Source organism: Lagopus leucura, unplaced genomic scaffold (assembly GCF_019238085.1).
Source record: "Lagopus leucura isolate 7727_CA_CO unplaced genomic scaffold, USGS_WTPT01 Super-Scaffold_100008, whole genome shotgun sequence".
NCBI lineage: Eukaryota > Metazoa > Chordata > Aves > Galliformes > Phasianidae > Lagopus > Lagopus leucura.
Window position 1 is genome coordinate 19,181,785 of NW_024962265.1, and position 23,130 is coordinate 19,204,914.

Sequence of the window (23,130 nt, forward strand, 5' to 3'; positions counted from 1 at the left end):
GCTTTTTTAACCAGTGTTTCTTGAAAAAATTCCCCTTTGCCAGCTGTTTTGGGCAAATGCCTTTTCAGCCTCATCTTGCAAATGCATCTACACATGTCCCATCAGAGAGCACCAGCAAAAGGTTTTGAGATCATTCTCATCCAAACAATGCAGACAAACTTTAGTTTAATGTAAAATTTGGGGTGGGAAACTGACCCCAGATGTGCTGAGCTACCTGTCTGTGTGTGCCTGGACGTGACACAGCTGCACCTTTGCTGGGCACGAGGAAGGAGCGGAACAGCAGAACAAGGATATGTGTGTTGGACATAGGCTGTCTAGCTGCTGGCAACAAAGGGTCTGCGTGCTTTTGCTTCCTTTCAAGGTATATTGCTGTTATCTGTAAATAGATGTTCAATTCTAAGAAATTTGTATATCTAAACAGTGACTGCTGAAGACAGGAAGAGTCATGTGAGTATGTCCAAGAGCTAGTGTAAAAAGCCTACGACACACTAAGAGAAAATTATAACTCGTACTCCCCAAAGCATTTATGAGCTGGCTTACAAATATTCATGGATTTTACTGTCTTCTCTGCAATAACACTAAGTCTACATTTGCTTCTGAAACATATTCTAGATGTGTAGAGTGAAGGTTAAATTTTAACAGAGATCTTTCATGATATAACTGTTCCCTTTCTCATTTACGTCCTGAATAAGGGTTGATAAATGTTCACATTTGCAGTAAAATTCAGAAGCTAAGAGGGTTTCATCTTGGCTTTGCAGTGACCATATGCGATCAAGGGACTATTAATATTGATCATCACAGTCTAATTCAAAGAGCAAAACTCAGGGAGTTAAAGCCTTGGGTAAGACTTGTAATTTACTGTTATGGGGAAGACTTTATGTCTAGCTTTTGGGTTAAAAATCCCTGAGAGTTTTCTGCAGGAAAGTTTTATTAAAGATGCATCAAGTTTAATGCAGCTACACAACACCCTCTGCTTACATATATAGATATGTATATATTTATGCATGTGCAAAATCAAATTTCCTTGCTTATGTTACATGAGATTTTAGACTACTTAAGAGGAATAATCTTGAAAATATCGTAATTCTTATTCTTCAGTTCTCTTATTTCTAGTATCTTTTAGCTCATTCATCTCAACCAAGTTCTTTCTCCCCCCTGAAAAACCCCTGAAGCCCAGACCAAAGGACCATCCAGAACCCCTGGGATGACTCGCTCCTGCCATCATTTCTTAGGCTGACACAGGTCTGCTTTGTGGAGCAATGCATCTTCTCAGGGCACTAAATCAGACCTTCGGGGGTCCTTCGTGGTTTTTCTTTCCCAACCTTGTATTAGAATTCTTTTTCTTTATAGAACCACAGAAAATGGTGATCTTGGAGATAGCAGTATGGCTGGATCAGTTTTCATCATGCAGAGCACTGCCAGCAGGTTACAGGTGGGAGCCAAGATCCAGAATCTTCAGTTTTACTCCCAGCTGTGCATTAACTTGCTCTCTTACCTTAGGTGAGTGATTTTTATTAATTAACAATTGTATATATTTATTGCATCAGCAGAAAGAAGATCCCTACCTCACAGGGCATAATTTATGTTTGTAAAACACTTGAGGGTGCCTTGGTGAAGACAGTAATGGTTCCAAAGAGCAATCCTAATTCCTAATGGCCAGGCCCATGGCACTCCAGCTCTGACACTGCAGAGCAGGCATAAGGACAATGTTATCACTCTGAAGCATCATACATTTCATTCCATTTTCTGTCTACCTTAGCTTTCAGTTTCCTCCTTCTCATGCTGATCGTGTTAAAGCACAAAATGTATTGATTTTAGAGCAAGTATAATTACCTAGAGAAGCTGTGGGTGCCCCATCCCTGGTGGCATCAAGACCAGGTTAGATGGGCTCTGGGCAGCCTGAACTGCTGGGTGGCAGCCTGCCCAGAGCAGGGGGTTGGGAGTGTGTGGGATTAAAGCCCCTTCCAACACAAACCATTCTATGCTTCTATGATAATTGATTTTAGAGTAAATCACCTGAAGACTGCGGGAGAGATCCAGAGTCCAATCACTTGAGATTTTCCACATGCTTGGATGGATCTGGAGAAAACAGCGACAACATTTGCAATATAGGAATAGCTAGAGAGTGCTCAGATCAGTACTCCAGCTATATCAATGCATAAAACCATGTTGAAAAGACAGGGGAGTGCAGATGGGCCTGATCTGATCAGCTTCTTTATTGTAGGCATGGTGAGATGGATGTTAGACACAAGTCAGATTATTTGTAAATACCACAGCCACATTCACACAGCACAATTTGACTATTCCATTTTGAACAGTAGAGGTGAAAAAATTTGTGTTGCTAGTTCTGTAATGGATAGTGGTGAAATGTTGTAAGTGAACTTTACAAAAACATTAGCCTAGTTTGCCACCAAATAAAGTAGATTTCTAGCCTAATAGTGTCTAAAACTTCACTATGCCTAATTCCTGGGTCTTAGATCCAAGGAAAACACCTCTAATGAGGTCAGAAATCAACCCATTAGCAAAAGTGAAATATGCAGGCTTGTAAGCTAACATTCCCTTGCTAAAAGAATTTCCTTCATTAAAAAGAAATCCTGATTAAAACAAACAAAAAGCAAACAAAAACAATTAATCAGAGAGAATTTCCACTGAGAATTTGAAGTATCTGGGTTTGTTATTAAGAACTGCATGTGTGATTTCTGTAATGCATACATAGCAGCTGTGCCAAGCACGTGGCCAGCCGTGCAGATGCGGTTTTGCTGTTTCATGGCTGGAACAGACTCATGGAGCCATGCTGCCCACATGGTGCAGCTCATCCCAGCCTCAGATCCTTGGCAATGGAAAGGGGACAGGGTTTGCAAACTAATGGATGTCCCACCTGAGATCCTTTCCTTTGGCTTCCTACATGTCAGCAGGGCAAAATGGTGCCTTCACTGAGGTCCTGATAGAGTATAGCAGTCCTGGGGGAAAATCTGGCAGCAGCCATAACTTGGAATGGTTCCTTCTGGCCATGATGTCTCTGAGGTGCAGCTCTCTCCTCCCTCCAGGCTTTTATTTCCTGGTCCTAGTCAAACGTCATCATGACCCCAGTGTAATTCCTGTCCATCTGCCCTTGGGCTTTTGATGAAGAAGGGCTACAACCAGCATGCCTTCCCGCCAGATAGCTGAGACATGGCTGTAGGTCATCAGCGGTGGATGTTTTCTGATGGCTCTGCAATCACCAACCAGAGGTAAGTTTGTTGAGCAGAAGCTCGCCATGTCTGGCCTGGAATGCGCTGGGCTCTGCCAATCCCCAGAGAACATCAGCTGTGAGCACAAAAAGCCCATGGCCATGACAACCTCACACAGGGCAGCACTGCTGGCCGTGGGCTGGGAACTTCTGCAGGACTGCAATGAGAAGTTTTTTAAGAGTTTAGGATGAATAATTCAGCACTCCTTTAATTTGAGAGTTTTAACAATGGCAGTGTGTGTGTCCTGCCACATTACTTCAACCTTGCAATGAAGTACAAATAGATGTGATTCAGACTCTAAATATTTAAAGCAAAAATCTAATCTTAGTTACATTGTGTATGCTGTCATCTCCAAAAGCTGATAAAGAGAGACAATGACGGACAGCAGAGATTGAAATTAAATTCAAGCTCTGTATTAAAGAACTCGCACCGCTAATTCACATGAATGATTAACCACGGAGAGACTCGAGTCTGCACGCTACGGCACTGCCAGAGTGCTCTTTGTTGTCAGAGCCAGAGAACAGCCAAGGGAAGGAGGAGCCATGGACAGCCAGTCGGTGCCCTAAGGGCCCCATGTCTCACCTTGCATCATTGGCCAGGCGCTGATCCAGCAGGGAGTTAGAGGTGCTCTGGGGTGCTGCCCGCATGTGGCTCGCTCATGGGCTCTTCTAAGGCATCTGCTGTTGACCTCTATCAGAGTGAGCTCCAGACTTCAGGTAGCGCTTGAACCAGCTCCAAAGGTCTGTTCGTGCTTCAGATGTCAATAGCGTTGTATGTAACCAGGGGGATTTTATTAGCAAAACAAACACGGCTTAGTTTAGACAGATGGAAATATTTTGTGTTTCAGTAAGACCGTCTGCTCCAGCAGAAAAATCCTCTTCTGTCATTTTGCAGTGAGCTGAGCATGGGAGGGCTGGGTGCCCGCAGGGGCACTTTGAAAATGAAAAGCGCGTGGATAATCCAGGCAGTGATTGTTTCCTTCCTTGGGCTTTCGGTGGAATGCAGAGCTGTGTTCCAGCGAGAGCCACTGGAGCACAAGGTAAAGACCCTCTAGAAGCAGGATCGCATGAAGGAGGATGAGGAAACCAGCCAGGCCCTCAACAATGAAAATCCGAGTAACGTCCTTGAGGCGGTTTTACTATTGTGAGCATTGCCATGGACCCAGATGCAACTGCAGGAAACACGGATTTTGGTGTGTTTCTCATCCCATGGCTTGGCGTCCAGGCTCTGCAACCAGCAAGTATGATCTCTTACTGAATAGGAGCAGAGCCGCAGGAGAGGAAAGATTAAGGGTATCAAAGGAATACATTTTTCATTTCACTCCTTTCTTATTACTGTAGATTAAAAGGAGAAAAAAAAAGAGTTTTGTTCGACATTCAATTTTGCAGAGAATTAAATAAGCCAAAAACATTGTTCAGAATTAGAGCACTGAATAAAGGATTTCAAAAACACAGTGTGTGGTTCGTGGTGGGATTTTTATTTCCTTTTAAGACAAGCCATATACAGCTGTACCAGAGCTATTGTCCTTTGTCCCGCCGAAGAAATAGTTTCTTTCTAAAGTGTTCAATCCACTGAGACACGTAGGTGCTTTGAAAACTCAAAAAAGAAGAAGGAAACCACTCAAACTCTCTTCTGGTTCAAATGACAATTATCTGAAAGGCAGCAAAGAATCAGGAATACGTGGATAAATTAAGCAGCTTTTGATTGCCTGACTGTGAACAGTAGTGGGATTTTTGTCTTCTTTGGGAATGATACCCTGCAGCAAGCAGTGTGTGCAGACAAGATGGAAGTTGGACCCAAAGGAGTGGTGCGAGGGCACTGATCGCTCGTAGCCCAGATGGCCATTACGAGCCTGCACAGGAGAAGCCACTTTCAGTTCTCGTAGATGGAGAGATATTCCTTGCCATTGAACCTCAAGGGGCCACAATTTGAAGAAACAACAAAAAAATTAATAGTGTTCTGATTCCTGTGGGTCAGGAGAGTCTCCCTTCTTTCTGTTCTGCAGGGACTGTGAAACAAACAGCAAGACTTCCATCACCATTGTCAAGCTGCACCAAGACCAATGCTAGCAAAAGCAGAAGGCCAAAAGGTGGAACCTCCTTTACAAGTGTACCTTTCAGATTCCTCATTATCAATGGCAGGAGAGTTCTCAAAATAAAAAAGACAAAAACACAACCTGGGCAAGTACAGAGGGGACAGAAGTTCTGACCATTTCAGCTTCTGTGTGCTGTTGTCTTTCATTCCCCAGAGAATTCCATGCTCCAGACAGGGCTGAAGAGCAGAGGGGCTTGTGTTATAGAGAGCCTGGAAAGCTTCAGGATCTGAGCATGACTGCTCTGAGCTGGGAGTGAGGATGAAAGCAAGTCACAAGGCCCTCAGTGCTGACATCTCCAGTGCAACAACTCCACTGACTCAAATTGCCAAACTGCAGCCCAACTGAGTGTTAACCAGAATACCAGAGCACTCTGGCCAGTGGTTGGTAGAATAACGGCAGCACACATCTTCCTTTCGACATCTGCAAAGTTGGCTGCCTCATGGCTCTGGCAGATTGTCCACAGATAGAGGAAGAGACAAAAAGCCAACCTAAAAAACCCAAACCTATAACTTTTTTTTTTCTAAGAGAATACGATAGACTTGGAAAAAGTCTGAAGACAGGGCTGTCTTTCCTCACGGTGACGTTTTTTAGAAAGGAAGTTCTCATTACAACATGAGCCTAGGTATACATGGGAAACCTGGCTTGAGCCTTAAAGCTGTGCAGTAAATGGAGGTGCTGAGGCTGCAGGAAGTGTGTGACAGGAAGATTTCTGGATCACTTTCGGAGATTTTAGGCCAAGTGAACCCATAGTGCCAGGACATAATATGACTGAAAATGGTTTTGTTAATAACACAGCTTGAGCAGCTGGAACAGCAAAGGGCCGACCACAAAAATCTCATCAGTGCCGGTGAGTCCAGGGCAGCTGAAATTCAAGCTTGGAGCCATTCCAGATCGTTACACAGCTGGCTAAAAAATAATCTCCCATGTAACAAGAGTTTGGGAATTTGGGAATGGATGGACTTCAGTTTGAGTTCCCGAATTCTCCATACAATTTTTTTATTGTTTATAGCGATGGCTCCAGCAATCTTCAGGCTGCCAGAGTATCTGGTTTTAGAGAGTGCAAGTGGACACAGCTCAGCCTGAGCAGGCTGACCATGCACCCAGCACAGCCGTCTGCAGGATGGGAGGCTCACATCTGGCAATGTGACAGAGCAATGACAAAAACCATCCCTTGAAGCGTAGGGCCTTAAGTACACAAGCTGGCCGAGAGGTCCTCTGCCCATAACCACATGTTCATAAATGTAAGAAGACGCAGCATTGGAAGAAGATCTAGGAATGTGTCAGAGGGAAACCTGGCACCCAGGAGTAGCAAGTAAACTGACCAAGTTGCTCAGCGGAAGCATGGACCTCGTTCCATCAGCTGAGATCTCTACTTGCTCGTTTGCAGGCACAAGCAAGCAGCACAGCCCTGTGGCTTTGGAGAAGCCGAACTCAGCAGTGGGTCTCAGAGCTGGGGGAGGCGTTGGCAGTCCCTGCCCTGCACCAGGGTGGGTGGGTGTCCCAGCAGAACAGCTCTGTCCCCAGCTGCCACTGTGGCTCCTATTGTGCAGAGAGAAGGTTCCTGTGCCCAAAAAAGAGGTCCTCAGAGTGGCTGCAGAGCGGCTGAAAAGGAAGGAGACCCCCAGTGGGCTTTTTCTTTTATCTTGCAGATGAGCCAGATGGCAGGAGTAGCAGAAACCAGAGGAGGAGCATGAAATGTTTAAGAATCAGATTGCTAAAATGCAGGGAAAACTGAAGCCAAAAACTAGGCCTGGGCAAAACAGGGCACCAGAGTGGAAAAACAAGCACAGGAGAAATGTAGCCAAAAGGCAAAAGAATAAAATATAACAGCTAGGATTCATTCAAATTCCGACTCTGTGCTATCAGGAGAGGAGACAGAGAAACCAAAGTCCCCTTTGTAGCTGCAGCTGCTCACAGTTATTGGCCCCATGCTGCCTGTGCTGTGGTGCCCAATGCCTGCAAATTTCTCTCATGATGTGAAAAAAGGGCAAAAGGCACAGAGTGACCGGTGGGTCCACCTCACATCTTGCACACAGCAGGCAAACACTTGGCTCATCTCACAAGTGGGAAGGATTGGCAGCATTGCCCAAGCATTGCCCCTGCCCAGGGCAGCTCCTGCCCACCCACAGCCCGTGACGGTGGCGGCACGTAGCATTCCCCCTGCAAGCCCTCCTTCCTTCCTTCCAGGGCTTCCTGCTCCCTCTGAGGGAGGCTCCCTCCCCACTGAGCTGCGTTTCAGGTGACTTTCAGATAGGGTTGCTGTCAGGCAGGAAGACGCCTTGCTATGGGATGCTGGAACACATCCTCTCTTCTCAAGAGGACTCTCATTTTTCAGAGCAAATGCCCATATGAGGGGCGTGACGTCAGCCCCACCATCTGTGGGACACGCTGTGCTCATCCATTACCAACCGCAGACTGACGGGCGCTGCTGCTCCATCAGCCCCAGAGGAAGCATCGCAAACCCAGCAGCCACCCCCCAGTTTCAGTAATGATCCTGTGACACTTTGTGGAAAAAAAACCAACATTGTATTTGATTTACAATTAACAGGATTTACAAATAATGACAAAGAAATGGATTAGCCATGAAATTAAGATGCTTTTGTTGATGAAGAAGTAGCTGGCAAAGCAGCTTTATGTAGCGGTCATGTACCTCAGTCCTACACGGTGTACAATAACTTACAGCCCAGGCAAGGTCAGGAACAGTAATACGCAAATGCAACGAGTCGAGTACAAAAACAAAACAAAAGCCCTCTCAGCCTGCTGGCCTGGCATTGGTGAGGCTTCCCATTTCTGTAGCTGGTGGGAAGATCCACTGACAAACACCAGGAAGCTTTCCAAAAAGAAACAAACAAATCAGCCAACGGTAGAAGCGACCTTACGGCCACGCGGCAGCCTGGGTCAGCGGCCGAGGCTGGGGGTGGGCGCTGGGCAGGGCAGGGAGTGAACTCACACTGATGGCAGCGCTTCCCTAAGATGCTACTTCACTGCCAACACTGGCGAGACAAAAGGGAACGAGGATCTCTGATGTGCAATACAGCAATTGAAGAAGGCGTACCGAGCTTTTGGATTTGTACGTAGCTTACATACGTTGTAAGCGCACACTTCCCACTAGTGACTTTAGCTGTCTTTGCTATGGGTTGATGGTGTTGTTTGATCAGATGCAGAATTCCAAAGCTCAAAACAGTGGTTTTCAACACGTGGGCATACAGGTTTTCCAATATCGTACTAGTATTTTACATCACAAATACAATAAAAACAAGTGATGGTAATTCTAGGACAGTTCCAAATAAAAAAATCATCAGAACCATTCTAAAATAAGATATTATACATTATCAGATCATGTTAAACAACACACTCTCGGCAAGCGGCTAATTACAAGCATTCTGCTGGTCATGGTTTTCACACAAAAGTCATTCAATAGCACATAAATATTTCTTTTTCTGATCTGCTTCTTTTTACAAAACCATTCATCAGATTCACAGAATTAGTACAAGTAAGGCACATTAGCATATATCATTAAACTCACATTGATAACAAAGGGTTGTGAAGATTTAAGGACTAATTCTCCTTTGCGGTGACTTCTGAACCAAAAGAGACTCTCTATCAGAAGAACCCTCCTCACAGCCACGGCATCACTGTCACTTCCATTGCAGCCAACCGTGCTGGGTGCAGTACTGTGCTTTACTGTGGGCATAAATAATTAACCTAAGAACTGTGTGTGGCAGCAAAACCCATTGGCAGATCTCACAGAGAAAGTGGTCATGTTGTTTACTACGTTCTGAGCACAGACGAAGTTTTGGAGCTACGTGGAAGTCAATTTCCAGTTATCAAAATAAAAGGGGATATTGCATGGTTCTCTGAATATGCGGTTATTTTCCTAGTACAAATATTGCTTAAAATATAAAGGACGCTATAATATTGAGTTTACTTGCATAATGAATTCTAAATGCTGATGTCTTAGATTGTATGCAATTAACTGAACTACAGACTCGCCTTCCTCCACCCCCCACCCTGCCCCCAGCCAAAGGACTCTCCTTCCCACAGAAGATTCATTTACACACAACACAGCTTTTAATTAGAAGCATAATTTACAGTAAAAATTTTTTACATTACACCTCTGCTATCAAAAAAACATGAAATCTTTCATTTAAAGTTGTAATTACACATTAAAAAATAGAACACTATTTCCTTAACAGGAAGAATGAATTTGAACATCTTCAGATCAGATTTCTTTATTGCGGCTTTCGAGTCAAAGGTCAGTCACTTTATTCTCTAACGCAGCTGCTATTTGCTGTAAACGGAAGGCGAGCTGCATTTTTTGTGCAGCTGGATCCTCTTCAAGTGCATTTATAATCTGGAAGAAATAAACACAGAATGTTTAGAATCCTTTAGCTTAAAATATACGACGCCGTTCCCAGACCGAGTGTTTGACACTGCTTTGGTTTCCAAGCCTTTTGCATTCACCTGGTGCTGGAGATAAGGTCCTTCTATGGGTCCCACATTCTGTTCTACACACGAAGACAGTAAAAGTGACAGCCTCCGTTATTTTATCTAAGTTACCACAATGTTTTGCATTACGCTGGGATCCAAGAAAATTAATAGATAGCACTTTTGAAATATTGCACTGCAAGGTGGAGCAGACAGCGGGAGAAACATCAGAAACACCGCCTTTACAGCCAGTTAAGAGTTTTACTTGCAGAACACCCTCGAGGGTCATTACCAGCAGTAATTAAAGCCCTCTCCCATTGGCTTTGGCTATGGGCAGCTCCTGGGTGGCACAAGTGAGGGCAATACCAAGCGTTGGCAGTCTGTGAGCAGTGAGGTGAAGGACACGGGTCGTCACAGTGCCGTTGAGCTGCCAGCCCCCCTTTACTTCCCCAGGTAGAGCTGTGCACCACACGGCTCAGGAAGCACCAGAGCCCATAGAGCCCATCGGAGCAGCAGCCCTCACACAGCCCCACCGTACGGAGTGTGTGCAGGAAGGGTATGTGCAGGAAGGGTATGTGCAGGAAGGGTATGTGCAGGAAGGCCCCACGCCAAGGCACGAGGGATTTCAAAACGAGAGCTCGAAAAGGTCAGCTGTTATGAGAAGGTTTTTCTTCAAATAGAGTTTTTAAGGGCTTCTCTAGATCAAATTTCAAAGGTTTTGAAAGGTTTTCATTCCTACCATCCTTTAGGGAAACTCTTCCACCAACTATTAGATTTCTCCATTAGGGGAATGCACGGTATGGCAAAACTGTTCTTTTTCTACAGGCGGCTTTATTAATAAAAGTCAGCCGCTGTCAGCAAGCAGACACCTTTAGCTGTGTTTAAATACTACCTAAGTCGGCAAATATAAGGGCTGGAGAAATAGAGTCTGCCTGTCACTGCCTGCGGTTCCCGCTGCTTCGTGAGCTTTATTGACAATGGAGATTAATGCAGTCAGTTTCAATCCAGCTAATAATTTCCCTTTTGAGGACTGGTATGGCATTAGAGTTTCAAACACTGGAGCAAATTTGTTTAGAAATCATTATTTTAATGGATTTGTTTTCAAAGTGTGAAAACATTTTTACAAGACAGAGTTAATAAACTCTTATTACGGTATTTAAATAGGGCCTAATTTAATTTGATATTGTTCCCCTAATTTAAACATTTACACCTAGCTGTAACGCCTCAAATCGAGACTAAATAATTCATGATTATCTCTGCTGGTGAATGTAACCTTCACATAAATGTGGACAATTAGAGCTTACCCACTTAGTCACTGTCAAGCCCTGCAGAGATGCACAGGGGGCAGCGTGTTCTGCAGCCGCTGCTTCAGCAACAAAGATAAGGGCCATCGCATAATATTCCAATTTATGCAAATTAAAGCATTTTTATGGAAAATAAATAAGCTCAATTAATTTTCCTGAATAGTTCTTGACGTATTATCTCCCTAACTCCGAATTAGCAGCCTTTTGATCAGAGGCATCTCGTTGTTGTACAGTGATGTATGCAAAAGAAAGGGCTGCAGCTCTGCTTTGTTGTTTGCTGCCTCACCCCTGATAAGCGCCAACTGATGGCTGAGCAGAGAGCAGGCGCCATCTGTGCCGGCCTCCACATTGGAGAATCCCAAAACCACAGCAGGGAGCAGGGACAAGGGGACGTGGGAGAAGCAGGGCTTTATGGTTCACCTGTCACACAGGTTCCTTGGGTGTTTCCATAACAGGTCAGGACACAGAGATCACAGAATGACTGGGGTTGGAAGGCATCTCAAAGCCCACCCAGCCCCTGCCATGGGCAGGCTGCCACCCACCAGCTCAGGCTGCCCAGTGCCCCATCCAACCTGTTGTGGAACACCTCCAGGATGGGACACTCACAGCTTCTCTAGGCAACTTGTGCCGGTGCCTCACCACCCTCTGAGTAAAGAATTTCTTCCTGATACCTAATCTAAAGCTCTTTTAATTTAAAATCACTATCCCTTCTCCTCTCATACACTTCCTGGAGGAGTCTCCTTCAGGCACCAAAAGGCTGCTATCGGGACACCCTGAAGCCTGCTCTTCTCCAAGCCAAATGACCCCAACTCTCTCAGCCTGCCTTCATGGAAGAGATGCTCCAGTCTCTGATCATCTTTGTGGCCCTCTTCTGGACCTACTCCAACAGGTCCATATCCTTATATTGAGGTCCCCAAAGCTGACCGCAGTACTGCAGGTGGGCTTTTATGAGGGCAGAGCATAGAGGCTGAAGCGCCTCCCTTTCCCTGCTGGCCACCACTCTTCTGATGCAGCCCAGGATACAAGTCAGCTTTTTCCAGATATTCTGGAATATGTTGAAAATAAGTTTACTCAGCTCTGGGGATGTGTAAATCAAAGCCATTAGGTTTGACTGTGAATCTCCAAACACTTTTCCTACTAACCCCATTGCAAGATGTCTCAAGATGAGTTGGTTCTCTTTGCTTATGTCTGTTTTAAAGCTGTAGGAAGCAGCTGCAGTGAAGCCGGGTATGAGACTCACTGCTTTTAGTGCTATATTTAAGTGAAAACAAGAACTGTGCTGAGGTGCAAGACAAACTGAAGCGAGCTCACATGTGCTGCACTCTTTTTTTTTGATTCAGCATCTGTTCTTACTTGCTTTGATTTAATTCTGAGAGTTTTCTGGAGGCATTCATTTCCATGGAAACCTTTGGATAAAAGTTTCCCTCTCTCTTTTTGTTTTCAGATTAAATTTGGAGAGCCGTAGCCACAGCCCAGCGACACTGGGATATTCTTTGTCCCCCTTTCCTCAGGGCCTGAAGAATCCAAGAAACACTTTGGACTGAATCTGTGAGCCTCCTTTTGAATCTGACTGTTCTCAGCAGTTGTTCTGCCGCAGTTTACCTTGGGCAGGCACTTCATTTGGCAAGGCAAATTGGGAGCAACAGCACACATGGAGGTTCTAAGTGCATCTTAACTAATGAAAGAGGCACTGTCCCATTCCTAGAAACAAAGCAAATTTAATGGATTGTTCCTAATAGAAAAAAACTAATGGCTTAAAACCTGACAAAGGCTCTGACGACTGCTTTTTGCTCGGTGACATCCTTATTTCCTAATTCTTGGAATTTGGATGGTAGAACTGGAAGAGAAAGGATTTTTAAATCTATTTTTCTTTCAGATCTCATTAAGCAATCACTGACAAAATCGGATACCCCATAGTGAAACTTCATTTCTAAGAACACACCCTTGAGCAATGTAGTTTCCAAGGAACGCGTCTGACCACAGAGTTAGAGCTTTCTGTTCAACGCTGCTTTTACCTCATTATCCAGGGAAGGTCAGCCTTTGTAACTTTTTATTGTTATTACATACAAAAGAAAAGAAACCCCGCTTCTTACCTCATCATAGTATTTGTTAGTGTACTGGTAGAGTTGGTGTAGAGCCACAAGCGTGTTCAAGGAATCAGTATGTGCCTGTTAAACAACACACATGAGCAGCAAATGTCAAAATTGCATCACAGACAGTTGAAAGTTATGCACACACATGACTGTTGGATACAGCAGACAGTCCCGTTTTCAAATTCAAGTTCTGCATCTTTTACCTCCTGCTAAGTGGAGGAAAAAGGAGTGAAAAAACTTTTGTCTGGTGATTTTGAGATCTAGATTTTCCCACTGTTGTTCTTCCAGCCTGTCTGCAGCTCCAACAGAGGACATGGAAAATATTTTTGTCAAACCACAGATTACAGCTGTAACATCTGTTAAGTGCATGGGTGAGCTAAGCTGTTCAGTAATCTAAGTACTGCTGAAATACCACGCATTGGTTTTGTCACCGCTGTGTTTGTTTGAAATCATTTCTTCAGCTCTTTACAACTGTTTGTAGGAGTTCATACCTCACTACAAGAAAGGTGTGACTCATCAAGAGAGCAAACGCATGTATGTTTGGAAAAAGCCATTTGAGTCTTGAAGATGGAAAGAAGAGAGACAGAAAGGTAAAGAGAAAAGGAGTTTAAAATGAAGCTAGAATTGTCCCTTCCATTACCTCTCCCTTCATTCCCCTCATGACATTTAACTACACAGTGACTGTGCTCCACCTGTCCTAAACAGATGCTTTTCATCCACATTATAGAATTCAAGTCTCTTGAATTGTAGAGATTTTAGATTTTTAAACTAGTTAAGAAAATAAAAGAATGGCAAAAAAGCTTCTGGCATAAATGAGTATCCAAGCCATAAAGCAGCAGAGTAACATCCATCTTTTCTTAGCCATCAAAGTCACTTCCAGAGCTGGTCAAAATTTGCAATGTTCTGTCAGTCTTTTCACGCTTACTTTGATCATAATTTATAGTGTAATTAGAAATGATCAACATATTATGCTGATTTTAAGACATTCTTCTGAACTTACTTTTAATTACCATTTTTTAAATAAATAAAATGAACTGGAAAATGAAATGTCACCACATGTGAGCTTTGCAGTGACTGACAGAAAATAGAAAGATTCTCCTGAGGATGATCTGCAAAACGCGAGGTCCTAAGGGCACTGAAATAAACAAACCATGAGAATCCCCACATTTCTTTATAGCAACAGGACTCTTGAAATAACATAAGCGAGTAAACAAACCAGTCACTGTGTACAGTATCTCTTTCAGATTGGCAAGGGCTTCTGCAGGTTCTCTGAGTTGAATCAAGTGCTTGGAAAGCACAGGCCTGGCCTAACTAAGCTGAGCAACACAGGAGACAGGCTTTTGCAAGAATGAAGCAGATTTTGCTCCCTAAATCCCCAGTTGATGCCCACAGCTAGCAACCAACCTCCTCTGCTCTCCTCCATTACAGGTAACACCAGAGAGCCTGTACTGTGAAAAGAAAAAGTGCAAATCAAGCAAGCTCATGATGAGCTTCTTGTAGGTAAAGTAAAAATATTGCCTTCATATAGACAGCACTAAAATGTGCTGTACTTAACGTATGCAAATTGCCTTTCATTTCTGGAGTCAAATTCTTGATGTGGTAGCACTCTGAACCCAGTCACTACTTGTTATGTACTTGTTATCAGTATAGTCAATGCTAAAAATCACCTATGTGCTGCAAAGAGAAAATACCTTTCAACAGTGTTGTAATTTTTCCACAACAGATGTGAAAAAGTCTAAGTGCTCTGCACTGGCATCCACATCACTCAAAGAGATTTGTGATGACAACCATTCTTGATTCCATTCACTAATCAACACTTCAAAAAGCCCAAATGCACTGCAACAAGCAGGAGTTTTTCAAAGAGATATGAAGTAGCTCATTTGATGCTTAAATACACAAAAACCCCACTCGTAGAGATGGAATGAGAAGACAAAAACAGTGCTATACTTGGCTTCAATTTCAGGACAAGGAAACTTAATTCATTCTTACCCTAGAGATTTCTGCTAGATGGGTATTCATATCTTGGTCACTGACTGGTACCATCTGACGAATACCTTTGTAGTAACTGCAACAAATGAAAACAAATTTCACTTAGATGAGATACACTGTGGTTTCCTGGTAATCCAGTGTTTTGATTTTGCAATTCCTTTAAACAGCTTTCCTAATAGTGCAGATGTTCTACCACAGCAGGGCAGTGACTCACTTAGCTCCTCAATCTCCCAGCAGTCATTGGTACTTGATACCCCTGTAAGAAAGGCAAATTGCACCAGCTTGCACAGGCCCGTAGCACAGGACAGGAATCTACTTATTACCCCGATGATGATTATTGCAGGTCTTAAAACTTCCAAACTAACCAGCCAGTGAGAGTTGTGTCCTGCAGCAGGTCTTGGCGGTATTCATAGAATTCCCAAATCAGTAATTGAATAAAGTCAGAGACTGGATAGAAATAATGTTATTGTGAAAATGTTTTCAGGATTTGATTCCTACTCAGTTATGGAAATGCAGCACTGGTTAGACAGATGAGTGGATAAGAACAGTCATCATGGAGAACAGCACTGTGTGCTCCCCAAATAACTCTGTCCATCTGTTGCACTGGGTCACAATGACACTTCATTTGAACACTGCTGCCAAGGGAACGTTTTAACATTCAGGTGTAAAATTTTTTACATTTGACTGCTGACTTTGCCTCTGCATTCACTTTTCCTGTTACTGAGTGTATTTGCAAAGCTTAAAACGCTAACAACTCTGCATCAACATGGAAAGTCTCTTTATACTTACTCTTCCACCATTTTCTTATAATTAGAGATCTCTTTTGCATAAAGTAATTTATTACTTGGAGAATCCTGAAAAAAATCAGAATAGAAACTTGGTTGATTTATGAACCATCTAAGAGGCAACATGAAGTCAAGAACCTAAGGTCAAGCCTTTCTAATTGTATGCACTTGAGCTTTGCAGATTTTAACATTCCAGTGCTTATTATTAACATTATTATCATTATGAACATTTACTTCGATACATGGGGGAGACTGTCTTTAAATACAGCATTATTGTTGGGTTTGACAAATGTATCACTGGAAGATGATTTTAAATTGCGGTGGACATGAAATAATCAGTTCTTAAACTTGCTTTTTTTTTAAAAGCAGTTGATATTTTCTGCTTTTTAGGACTATCAGTTGACAGACTGCACAGTAACACTGACAGGCTCACCAACCTGCTAAGTGGTGAAATGCTAACTTCATTATAAAACTAGAAGGAAACTATCACTGCTGTATCTTCTCAGAGAATTGGTATTGTCTAGGACAATGCCCTGTGTCTTGTCAGGCATGAATGTAGTCAGGATGTAGAATGCAAATTACTTACTCTGCTTAATTTGTGCTCTGTTCTTGTGCAGGCATCCATGAAAGTCTGTGCAATGACTGACAAGGAAGCATCCACTACTTCATGAACGTGAACATCAAAGATGAAATGGGGATTTTTCAGTATGTTTACCCAGAATCTAAGAGGCAAGCTGTGAAGAAAGGAAAAAGGTAAAAAAAAATCTTCTGCACAATAAATGTTCTACAACAAACAAGTGGAATTAAATACGGGTTTTGCATTTTGATCTCCTCACTACTCTGAAACTTAATTTTATATTTCAACAATTACACAGGCTGTCTTTTGTCTATTTTCCATGTCTGGAAACAAAGCCTTTACAACTCTAGCGGAAAAATAAGAAAAGCTTGTTGGAGAAGAATCCTGAGTGCCTCAGAACAGCAAGAGGAGATGCCTGTGTGGTTAGAGAAACTACCTGACCAACATTGTCTTAGATTTTGTGCACTGGCAACTCTGGTCCCTTTTGCCTTTTGCTTTCCTCTTCTCTGAGGAAAGATGAAAAGCAAAGAAAGAAATCTGCCTACTACTCTCCTGTAGGTAGGTGACTTTCATTTTTGTGACTTGTAGACAGGAAATCCTTTTGATCATATTATCTCAATTAAAACGATTCTGAGAATTACAAATGATATTTACTTTGATTTGTGGTGATAGTGCCAGCACATACCTGGCAATCACACTCCCATTTCCCTACTCTGTTCATACCTGTTTGTTTTCCAGATGTGAATGGTATCTTCATCCTTGATGTCATGTTTCTCTGCTTGCTCATCAAGAAAGTCAAAGAAGTATTTCACAGCTGGTGGCACTACATGGTTTGAGTTGAGCACACTATGAAAGAAGTCATCTACAAACTGCTGAAGAGTTCCCTAAAATATAAATTTTGAATAAATGTGAATAAAAACAAATTTTGCATTGCAGGCCTCAGCGCCATCCTTTAATGCAGTTGCAGTTACTGAAGGCCCTCAATTCTGAGTGCTGATGCTGTCCAATGACAAAAACTCCTTAATGCAATGAACTTGCAAACAGCTCGAACAGTGAAGATCTTCTAGAGAACAATTTTATGCTGTAATCTAAAGGCTGATTTAATCAGCTATTGTTTGGTTAACACAGAAAGCTTCTGCCTGACAGAAATATAGCAGAACCCAGTAGCTAAGTATACAAAAGATATACAATTCAAGGTCGTTGTACATATAAAAATAGCAATTTTCTAATTGTTTTGCAGCTTCCCACCTCCATTTTCTCAGACTCCAGAGCATCATGTACCAGTAAAACAATTTTAGATACAGACTGGGAGGAAAAAGTACCATTTGTCTTGTTATGGAAAGCACTTGGGTCTCATCAGATATCCAGCTTTACAAGCTCTACCAAGTGTGAGGGGTGAAGCATCCCTAGGGGACTGCACTTCTGACTGTATCCCTGAACCTGCCTGGACCTTACAGACTATCACTTCTGAGACTGTCCCTGTGTTTTAGAGATGACTTTGTTGAGGCCACATGTAGTTTCTCCTCAGTCAGCCAGTTGGCCCTAGAGACACTGGAAGAAGGGCTGCATCCTCTCTTTCTTCATCACTCCAGCTGCCACACCCAGGGGTGTGATGAGCTCTAAGGCCTCATACTGGCCATGCAGGCAGGGAAGACGCATCAACAGTCCTGGGGCTGCTCGGGTACCTGTGATCCCAACCACTCACCATCTCCGTGGGAGTCAGTAAAACTCCAGACTGGCAGAATCTACAAAACTGGCTGTGAGAATAGAAAAGGGGTGGCTGCAAAGTGTTTGTTAACAGAACAGAGGGATACATGCATTTTGCTGGCCCCAAGTCACCCTCATCCATATACATCCACACACTTTCCATCATGTTCACTTTGCCACGTGGTCAGATGGCCTTAGTTGGAGTCAGGTTACTCCCATTTTCACAAATAATTTGGTTTAGGAGTCATTAAATACACTATCGTAAGTTCCTTCGGTAGGGAGGAATGCTTAGTTCAATTATTTTGGTCATGATCCATTCTGTAATATAAGCACTAAAAGCAGTCTAAAAGGACTATCACTACTTGAAAAGATTTTTACTATTTTTTCTAGATTAAACTGCAGCACTGGAAACAAAAAAGAATAGGGAAACAAATGGCTCTGGAGCAGTACACAAAGCATTTTGTCCAAAATAAAATCCATCAGAACACTGTCTAAACAGGTGGCATAGAAGAGAATATCCATCTTTGTCTTACAAGAAAAATTCTCATTTAACTAACACAGAATTACAGTTCTCAGCTTTCACATGGAGTTAAAATTTTTCCCAGTAATGTTCTTGAGGGCATATTAATCACTTGAAGCTCTGAACACAGCCTGCATGTACATGACACAGATACTGAAAATTTCAGCTGAAAGCATGACTAATACTTGCATCACTTTCTTCAGCAGTACATCAAAATCTCTAGAAGCACGGTGTAACAGTGCAATATCTGACCCTTACCTTCACAGAGAGAAGTCTTGTCAGGTAGATTTCTGTAATAGCTTTGGTTCTCTCTTTTTCTTTCACACTGCCTCTCTTTGATTTGCTTTCATCAATTTCATCTACTGGCCGGACGAGGTGCCAGACCTTATTTTCATCTTCCAGAAGCGCATGCCCTAGAAACAGTAATTGCAATAATTACAAGAAAGTATCCCCCAGAAATAATTCTGAAAATGGTTATGCACATCAGTAACTGTAAGGTCCTTGCAGTCTATCCTTGGCTTACCTTTCTTTTTGCCAAGAGGATCCAGATTACTTGGTTCCTCTCTAACAGTCCAAGTACTAAATTTCCACTAATACATAACTGAAAGAGTAGCACTGAAGTAGGAAGGCATGACCTCAAGCAGAACTAACAACTGCAGGCAGCAAATTCAAAATCCATCAGAATAAGATTTTTTGAAGTGTGTTTGTCACATCAAGTCTGCTGCCACGTATCGGAAACAGGAGTAAGCACCTGGATGCTTATGACATACCCACGGCTTGGCCATGCATATGGACCTTAAGCACAGTTCAATTACCAACAATATGTGAATATTCAGATAACCTCCTTCTGCTTGAGAATCTTTTGTTAAGAGTGAGATACAATACCAACTGCGAGTTTAAACTTGCAATTAGTAGTCCTTAAACAAAGATTCAGCATCACAAACGTAGCTTCAAATCTCCTGTTTTTACTTGTCCTTCAAGTCCTGAACTTTAAATATTTCTGCATGGCGTAGAACCAAAAATCAATGGTGCTTTTCCAGTGGAGGTTACTGAATCTGCATTTTAAATCACTGGTGTCTTAGAAATGTGAAAGTTATTTTTCCCATAAAAATAGTGATTCAGCCCTGTTGCACAAAATATTTTGCAATACTGCCAAGTTTTATGCATTAATATATATGTATAATGTAAATGAATTACAGCTACAGCAGAAAATATCAGTTTCTAATTGCATGATTTTTGTCTTTTCAAACTGTTGGCAATAATAGTTTTTAACTAAGTTCTGCAACAACAACATCAAATTGATCAGATATATCTTAAACGAATGTTAAATCTTTTATATCAGAGAGAAAATGAGATTAATATGTAATCTGGCAAAGCCAACGCTTCTACTTGAATCCTAGCATCTATTTTATATATTCTCATGAAAAGTACTAGCTACGCTTCTTGTTCCTTTACTTCTTTATGACCAGGTGGATCTTTTAGCCAAGTGAAAACTGGACAGTTAATACTGTTGTCCTTTGGAAATTCTTAATTTGAGCTGGAAGTTCACGTGCATGAAATAAGAAAGCAGAAAAAGCTCTCATTTTATTTTGAAGTAGTTGAGTAGTTGTGAGTTCACGGTCGATATCACTCATAGTAATTGTCTGTCAGTGCAGCACTGTTGATGGGCCTGAAGTTTGGCTTCTCTTTCGCAGTACTTGTTATTTACTCTTGTAAAGAAATAGGTGAAATCACACACAGAAGAACTATGTTGGTTGGTACACTTCTACTTCCCCCTCTGATTCGAAGGAATACACCCTCTTTGCTCTCATAATGGTGCATAGCCTGATTTTGCTTTGGAATGAAGACAACACACCAAAGGGGATCCTACTGAGATTTCTCGCCCTTGCACATGGCTTAATCCAGCATGTGTTTGTTCAGCAACAACAGAATCAGCTACTAAAGAAATAGTAGTTGTTTCATAGGAAAGTAGGGCTTAAAGAGAACACAGCTCAACCGGATGAGGCTTCTGCAATGCAAAGATCCCACTTTATTGCTAAAAATAGCAGCCAGAAAGAGGAAGAGAAATGCAAAACAGGGGCATTGAGACATATTAGCAGTATGGTTGCTAAGAGGAGATCACACTTCTGGGAGATAACACTTCCCCTCCTGGAAAGCTAGGAGGTGAAGAAAGTGAAACACAGGGGGGAACACTGTCTTTTTGGTTGTAGCAGCCTTGTGATGCAACAAGCCATAAGCGGGGAAGGACTGTGCCTGCAGGGTCAACTGCCTTCCCCCCTGAAGGCTTCTTCTTGGCCCTTGTGAATTCTTTGGCCAATACAGAATGCAATGAATCTGATGTAAAGCTGGTGGAGGCAGGCGAGCCACTGACCGCCAGCACAGCCTCCCCCCACTGCATGACTCGTGGTGAGCTCGCCCCATCCTCTCCTGGGAATGCAACACTCCAAGGAAGGGCTGGCCTACACACATCTGCTCATCAGCATTTCTGATCTGCAGCCCTCTGGCTATTCTAAAGCAGAATAACTGAAAAAAAAAAACAACCCTAAAACACTCAACCACCAAAAACCACAAAACAGCCCCCTCAGTAAGTTTTCAACAGAACACTCTGTTTTGGCTTATAGCTCTGTACAGAAATTCTTGCACAAAATCATCAGAACCATTCTCCATCTTGATACAAATTAGTAATTGCATTCATTATCTCCAGAAGCAAAGAATTCTGCATTCAATTTGTCAGAACCACCAGCTTCCAGTGTCTTCCTGCTAGAAGCTGTGAATCAAAAGCAGCATGGAAGCAATGCCAGGTTTTAGAGCAACATCTCTGAACATGGTTTTACATTTTCGTTCTGTGCAAAGCCTCTTGCTTTGGCAGACAGTCAATGGCTTCAGCTGACATTGCTCAATGCAAAAGGTGCAAGTTAATGAGACTGGATAAAAGGAAAACCACATCGTCACAAGGCTTATTCATAGAGCAGGGATAGGTTTTCTATTTATTCCAGCCCCATAAATCCCTGACTGTGTCATATAAATGTGTGTGTGTGGGAGGGCAAGCCTCTGATCCTCTCCTCTGCATTTGATACACTTAGCATCTCACAAGTCACTGTCGCTGTCAGCGTCTCTCCCTTTGCACTAGTTCTATAATGAGAGAACAAGTTGGCACCAGCTAGCTCTGAAGACCCTTAGGGACTAAAGAAAATGGGCTAGCCCGCCATGAAATGCTATCTGCCCAAATTTGTACATCACCACTGCACGAAACAGGGTGCGGAGAAGAAACAAGGTGGAAGTTGTGTTCGTTCCATGCTTTGGGATCTGAGCTGTCTCAATATATTTTTTCTCTCATGTATGAGAGCTCTTATGTGACAGCATTGTCCCCAGAAGCCTGCTTCTCCTTTACAATTTAGAACAGCACATGTGTAACTAAGGAGTGCAGCCTGGAATGCTGATCGTGTGTGTACAAAGAGCTTCACGGTACTGAATCATAGCTGAAGACATTACTGTAGAGAAAGAGAAAAGAAGAAGGGGGGAAGGGTGGAAAGGAGGAAGGGAGGAAGGAAAAGAAAAACACTTGATCTGGTCCTCAGCTGTTTGCCATAAAGATGTGGGGAGGATGGAAGACTGGGATCCCAGAGTTGGAGACTGAATGCATCTCAGCATTAAAAAAGCAAAGCAAGCTGAGCACACACAGTCTCCACTCACTAGTCTACTCCACTTCTTCAGAGTGGAGGTGATTACTGCCTCAGCAGTTACCTCAGCAATCAGTGCAACTAAACTGAAGAGGGACTAAGATTGTTCTCCTTGGCTTGCTGCACTTCATCACCCTTTGTATGAAACTGAATGTTTCATAGAGTGAATACCAGCATAGGTATTGGAAGAACATTCAAGGATGCTGGATAAAGTCTCAACAGGAAGTATCCAGGAGGAAAGAGTAAAAGGTAAGTGGCAAGTAATTCTGCCTGTTCTGCTCTCTTGGTCAACACTGAACACTAATGAAATGGAAGCTGGCACATTTCTGTTAAATAGCAATAATACACGTCAAGCTATCAACTGAGAGTCATCTTGAAAAATGTATGTTCCTGGTATATTATTTCCAATCTGTCTGATTGCCAAACTGTTGGAAGCCACAAAATTTAAGATAGCTACATTTGTGTAAAGGAATGAAACTGTTAGGTAAAGCAATGGCTTTTAAAATCAGTGCTAGACTGAAAAGTGTATCAAACAGTTTCATGGAAGGAATAATGATCTCAACAATAATAATCAATCCATAATTCTAACACCCAACTCGTGCACAGTAACTGAATATAAGGATTACAATAAGAGAAACAGAACATCTGAAATGTAAAAGAATCACATGACGAAGAATATGAACTTACAAGTAAATACTTCCATTAATATCGCAGTGCATTTT

General features: G+C 42.6%; 1 protein-coding gene across 3 annotated transcripts in view; it reads right to left on the reverse strand.

Annotated features, from left to right (window-relative positions):
• Positions 1 to 7,832: 7,832 nt before the first annotated feature.
• The window catches only part of PLXNB2 (plexin B2), a 249,621-nt gene continuing 234,323 nt past the window's right edge, over positions 7,833 to 23,130 (reverse strand). For all 3 annotated transcript variants that reach the window (XM_042872395.1, XM_042872396.1, XM_042872397.1), the window contains 7 exons: positions 18,987 to 19,141; positions 17,225 to 17,385; positions 16,511 to 16,658; positions 15,929 to 15,993; positions 15,140 to 15,215; positions 13,151 to 13,225; positions 7,833 to 9,679 (listed from right to left, as the gene is read on the reverse strand). In XM_042872395.1, coding sequence (XP_042728329.1) covers positions 9,575 to 9,679; positions 13,151 to 13,225; positions 15,140 to 15,215; positions 15,929 to 15,993; positions 16,511 to 16,658; positions 17,225 to 17,385; positions 18,987 to 19,141 — 785 coding nt within the window. In that variant the 3' untranslated portion in view covers positions 7,833 to 9,574. The remainder of the gene's footprint in view (positions 9,680 to 13,150; positions 13,226 to 15,139; positions 15,216 to 15,928; positions 15,994 to 16,510; positions 16,659 to 17,224; positions 17,386 to 18,986; positions 19,142 to 23,130) is intronic.